The sequence below is a fragment of the Pygoscelis adeliae genome, unplaced genomic scaffold, assembly GCF_000699105.1.
Source record: "Pygoscelis adeliae isolate BGI_AS28 unplaced genomic scaffold, ASM69910v1 Scaffold154, whole genome shotgun sequence".
In the NCBI taxonomy this organism is placed as follows: domain Eukaryota; kingdom Metazoa; phylum Chordata; class Aves; order Sphenisciformes; family Spheniscidae; genus Pygoscelis; species Pygoscelis adeliae.
The window spans coordinates 4,320,588-4,326,920 of NW_008825113.1; the positions used below are offsets into that span (position 1 = coordinate 4,320,588).

Genomic DNA, 6,333 nt, shown 5'->3' on the forward strand with positions numbered 1-6,333 from the left:
TTTGGATACAGTGAGTCTTGGCTGGTCTGGTGGAACTAGATGGGAAATAGTTAAAAATAGAAAATGGATTCAAATGATTAGACATGTTCTTAATCCCCTCTAACAGTCATTTATCAAATAACTGTTTTGAGTTGCAAAAAATGCAAATGATTTCTGTCAAAATGTCTGTTTAGCTGACATCCTTGGTTAAGACAAAAGCAGACAAGCTCTCATTTTTTATATTTAAATTTCTACACAATTTTGTCTTTCAGTTCTTAACCCTTGCTTTTCTCTGAATTTTGAGTATCTGTCCTGTCAGATCTAAATGACATATGAGCTACCCAACCATTATTTTTCATTTTTTTTCATATTTGTTTTAGGGAGAAGCTGAATTTTTAGTGGTGGGAAACAGATGTCCACTTGCAAATGATGCCCTACTCATACATGTGTTTGCAGGCTTTTATGGCAAAAGTAAAAAAAAAAGTGCATAACGAGTTTCTGCAAGTGTAACTGTGAGTGCTAACTAGGTAGTATAGGTAGATCTGTGATCAGAGGCAGATCCATACCTCTTCCAGATCACACCATCTCTTCACTGAGGCCATTGGTATAAAGAAGACACAACTCTATCAGCAAAGGCTGAACTAACCTGGAAACACTTCAGTTCTGCTGCTCCCCATAAACATGGCTGTGTCTAAACTGTGGGACATAAGAACCACACGGTTCCCAGGACCAGCTCCTGACAGAGTGCAGGGATAAGACAGAGGTCTCAACTCCCATCCTCTGCCCAGTGTCCAGTTTCCTTTGGAGGAAAATCCAGCACAAAAGGGCAGAGAAGGAGCCATGCTATATCCCAACAAATCACCCAGGCTAGGGAGAACTGGGATTGAGAATTGGGACAGGGAATTGGGACTGGAAACGGGGCCAGGAACTGGGACAGTTTAGGCTCAGCCTAAGGGACCCCAAATTGCACCAATATATAGTGGCTGGGCTTCCAGAGCTCAATGCTCAGGGGCAGAAATTGCTGAAGTAGCCAGCTTTCTCTTCACCTTGACAAATCTATCATGAGTCTATTGTATCAAAAATGTCTACTGAGCCAGTATGATCATATCCTAGTTATAATCTGAAGAGCTCATCTTTGAGTTCTGCCTGAATCATGTAGCTAGTCCTTTTGTACAAGTCGGGTAACCAGAACCATGGCACAAAACCAGTAAGGCCATGGAAGATAGTGTTTGCTAAATAGAGATGAATAGCAGGTGAAACTCCAAAGAGCTAGTTAAATTACAGCCCTGAAAGGTAAACTAACACTTCACCCAAGTGCTTTACAACTGCAATTCTAGGTTCAGAAACTGGAAGGGGGAGAAAAGGAAGTTCTTGTTTCAAATCCTTTGCGCTGCTCTGGTCATGCACAGCAGCACTGTGTCTGGCTCGTCTTACGGACTGTTTTCTGAACAAGTGTTACTAGAGGTTTCCAAGCTCCTCAGAAACGTAGACAAACTGAGTTTTACTGCCTGAAGAACAAGGAGTGAGGCATGGACAGTGTCCGTCGTAGGAAAGGATCCAAGAAGCAGCGGCAGATCTGGGATGGAAAGCCAGGGAGGAGAGATGCCGGGGCAGTCACACCTTCTCTGGTCACTGCCACTGCAAGAGTGGGAAGGGGGTGGTGGTGTCAGTGACCGCTGCTGGCAGGAGCTGCCATTACCCTGCCATAATTACTGCTTGACAGACACCAGCCTGCAAGCAAAGCAGGCCAGAGGTCACAAATGCTGTTGTTTCCAGCAGTCTACTGCCAAAGGACATTGTCTGCTTTGCCTATGTTTAAGGGGTAGCTCTACCTGCAGAGTGAAACTGCAGGACAAGCTCCCCATTGCAGTTCACGTTCAAGTCATCACATCGCAAAATAACGAGTGCTGATGGTGGAAGCTGCTGGTTTACAGCTACAGACTAGTTCAAAGAGAACTTGATTTTACTGCCCTCACAGGGCTAAACAGCACTGAAGAAAACAAAAAAGACAGTTTATATCCTATAGGAAAATTCCCTACGTGAGATGGATTTGTTCCATTATTCTAACTGACTTGGCTGAATCCATGGAGAGAGACTGCACATACTACATTGGGAAAGATTTGTTGTAAAACCTTTCATCACAGCTTCACCCTACCTACAAAAGATGGTGGTCCCACATATTAAATGCCAGTCTTTCTCTGTCCCTCGGGGAAGCAATATTGATTTGCTTTTAGTTACTGCAGTTCAATAACAGCAAGGATATGCAATTACGAAAGTACTTAGTGAAATAGAAATATGAGGTTTCCATTTGGTAGTGTTTTCTCTCCCTACTTCCTGTTGTGGTCATGCTTCAAACATTACAGAAGAGCATCTCTAGGCTCTGTTGTATTGTAGGTAAGTTAATATACACTATGGCATTTCTTTCAAGGCTCAGTGGACTGGTTTATGCAGAGAGAGTTGCATTGAGGTTGAGACAATTTCTTTCTGTGTTCTCTTATGTTTGCACTGGAAATTTAGGTTGCATATCAGGGGACAAGAGAGTGACTGGCCGCAGCATGGCCCACATTCCCAACTCGGTTATTTGCTTCCCTCCGGTACAACAATTTGCAGCCAATTGAAGCACTCTTAGTATCTGCTCTACTGTAAGTGAGCAAGGAAATCTCCTGGGTAGTGAATTCTTGGTATGTGAATACACATGCTCTGTTCCACATTACTGTTAATGTGTATTCCTATATTGTCATTTTTTTTACATATATCAACACCATAATGGATACATTATATACATTTCAACATGCATATAAAAAGTAGCTGGTAATACGTGCTAGTTGAAGTTGTACTGATATTTCATTTTAAATGCTTCCTCATATTCACCGTCAGTAAAATTCTGCTCTTGCATAATGAAGTTTTTGTCCAAGGTCTCAGTACAGAGGCAAATCTCTGTTGATAGGTTCTCAGAAGCTAAAGAAAAAGCCTTCAGCTCTTTCTGAATTTTGCAATATTTAAATGATACGTGTAATATTTGTGAGGAGAAGGCATAAGTTGATATTTTCTGTGTGAAAATAACTGAATGCAAACACTCAGTTATCAACCCTACAAAAGCTTATGTACAGAATTAACTGCAAGTGTGTGAAACATTCTACCAAAAGCAAAACATTTACTATATCATAAAATGCTGATGGCTGAGTCAAAATGACCTGCATAATATTTTATTTATTCATTTGGAAGAAGGAAATTTGTATTAATACACATTAATACTAATATTTTATTACATATACCTGCAAACAGACATACCTATGCATTATCACATGGCATTTAATAGCTGTGATAACAACTATGAGATAGATCCAATAGTCTTACCTTGTACCTGCAAATTCAAAATTATTTCATCTGATCCCCAGTTGTTACTGGCCACGCAGCTGTAGTATCCGGAGTCTTCTGCTTTCACAGTACGGATGACAAAGCTGCCATTGCTAAAGATGCTTCTTCGCCCATCAATCATCACTAGACTGGGCGTCCCGTTACTACCTCACAGGAAACAAAGTGCATACATTAAAGAAGTTACAATCAAAATTACTCAGAATTGGATTTTTTTTTGAACCAACTAAGAATGGAAAGAAAGAAAAAGGATGTGTGTGTCCTCTTTAATAAAGACAGCAAAGGAATATTTTCTGTTGGGAAACACCTGACATTTTCTTAAAGAACACACATATCCTGGCCCCAATTTGAGTGAAAATGGAAACTCACTTCTTCCTTAACTATCTGCTATTTCATAAAAGTGCCAAAATAAGAGTAAAAGGCAGTTCCTGGATACAAAGTCCATCCTTATAAAATAATAGCTATTTGTATCAATGCACAAGATGGTTTCATAGCACTGCAGTATCACTGCTTACGCAGTGTTGGATGAAAATTATTGTCCATGTGTATTTCCAAGTGACTCTGTCAAACCATGAAACTAAAGATCAAAACAGGATAATGGAAAACAAGATATGTGCAGGACAGGTACACTGCACTCCACAGCACGATTAAATGCATCAGACATTTTGCTTTCTCAGATTAAACTTTTCTGTGCGCCTGAAGTTAAAACAGAAAAGACTCCTAGGTTTGACGTTTTGAATGTTTACCTTTACCCCTTCTTCGTAACTTTTCCTCCCTTTTGATAGCTTCTAATCACCTCAGCCAATTAGGTTTAGTTCAAGGAATTTCTGAACTCCTCATCTATTGTGACTGTGTGCAGTCCCTGCAAATGGTCCTTCTTCTTCCTGATACGGTCATTCAGGATCACCCACATCACAACCCTCAGGATTTTAAGGAAATGGGCTTTATTTGAGCTATACATTTAGTTGCTGGTTACCTATCTTTCATCCATTTGACTGTCGGAGCTGGGTCTCCAACGGCTTTGCAAGGGAGGACAATGTCCTTCATCCAGGGAGTTGTCACTGTGCCGCTGAATGTCAAAATCCTGGCAGGAGCTGAGCAGAAGAGAGCAAGAAAGACTGAAATGAGGTGTTCATTCATACAGTCCTCGGAAGGGAAACACAGACATCTAGAGTTAAATGGGGAAAACCAAGCCAATCTGTTTCAAGCTGTGCTTTTAGGAAACTAATTTCTTTTAACTCATATCAGCTATTTATTCAAGCACAAGTATCATAGTTTTAGTATCTAGAAGACAAGTAACTAGAAGAAAGACGAGGCAGGGGACTGGAAGAGTCACTGTGGAGAAAAAAGGCAAAATCGTCTTTACTGATTTTTATATATTTCATAGTAGAAATTATGGATTAAAATGATGTCCAAGGGATGCTTCTCTTCAGACTTCCAGCAGGAAGTGTCCACAGTGGACAGATATCTTACAAAAGCTAAATTATTGATACATCACTGTTACAACAGCTATGGTATTAAGCAAAATGAACCTTCATGTATGAATGTGTGAGTACATTGCAAAGAGACTATCTGAAATCCACAAATATGAACAAACTCTTAAGTCAGTTTAACTTGTGTCAGCTCTCACATCACCTAAATATATCAACAAAAATATCACTGCTGTAGTTTCAGTGTATAATATACAGGAACACTAGGGTTGTGTTAAAGTTTCATTGTATGTTATTACTCAGGAATGACCCTTGATAGAAATAGACTTCTTGTTGGCCTCTAAACATACATTTCAAAGGCACATCTGAATACAGATACCATAAATACTGTATTTTTAATCCTGATCTACTTCAGTCATGCACACTGATTAGAACTTATACTTAATAATCCATTTTGTACCAATTAGAAAAATATGAAAGTGAGAGCCAGCATCAAATATAACCAGGACATTTCATCTCAATGGGTTTTTATCCTCTACAAATAATATCTATTTCAAAAAAATCATGCATAAAAGAACAGGCCTTGAAGAGTTAAGGGAAATTACTTGAGTAGGCTGCAGTGGGACTTGAGATATTAATAAAAAAAAAGATTTCATAGAGTATACGATCAGTTTGGAGTGTGTTGCCTATGTTCTCTTCAAGCGTTGTGGAAGACTAAGCTTCTCGAGAGATTTTTCTCTGGTCAAAATTTTAACTGAAAACATGAGAAGTTTTAAAGATTTAGGGTAATGAACAAAGTCAAGGTTCAGTAATGGGACGACACTACTTTCCTAACAGCCAAGCATCGACATGTCCTGTTCTGGCTAAACAGCAGCTGAAGACCCCAGCTCCTTCCTTCTGGCGGCTCTGATGGTTAGCCCCGGCAGGAGGGTGCTGCAGCGTGTGCTGCCCTGAGGAGGTGGTACACCAGAATCATGCAAAGACACTGGTCAGACAGTAAGTCTAATGATACAGCCTTGTTTTCCCCTGTGGCACTCCTAAGGCCATATCTTCCAGAAGAGATTTACACAGGCCTATACAGCCACAAGCCATGAGCTAATTAACCAAGCTGACTGAAACAGAAATATTCTCCGTCTACCCAGAGACATGGTGTGAAATGCTGACTCCACTGAAGTTAGTGTTAGAAAGCCCATTTGTCTTCAGTGGTGCCAGGTTTTTGTTGCAGGACATGCCTAATGGTACTCATGCCATCTTTAAAAAGCAGCAGGAGATGCTGTCAGCTGTGACTATCTACAAAACACATCTGTAAGCATCTGGACTGCTCCTAGTAGCTGCAGTGCATTTTGAGCAACGGTGGTTAGCAACTTGAATTCCTGTTCCATGCAAAATTCCCTCTGTAACATGAAGCCTGAAAACTCATTTAAAATGAGCTATCAATCCTTTTCTCCCTGGCTTTCCTACATCTCCAGTGTTTCTCAAAATATCCAGCTATTTTCAACTGCTGCCAGTTACTTTAGGACAAAGCATGTGTAATCCAAGAATCCTGCTG

The 6,333-nt window shown here is 40.2% G+C and overlaps 1 protein-coding gene across 1 annotated transcript in view; it reads right to left on the reverse strand.

Annotated features, from left to right (window-relative positions):
* DSCAM (Down syndrome cell adhesion molecule) overlaps positions 1-6,333 on the reverse strand; it is a 413,163-nt gene that overhangs the window by 52,980 nt on the left and 353,850 nt on the right. The window contains 3 exon segments of the mRNA XM_009328037.1: positions 3-35; positions 3,337-3,500; positions 4,331-4,448. Of these exon segments, the coding sequence (XP_009326312.1) occupies positions 3-35; positions 3,337-3,500; positions 4,331-4,448 (315 nt within the window).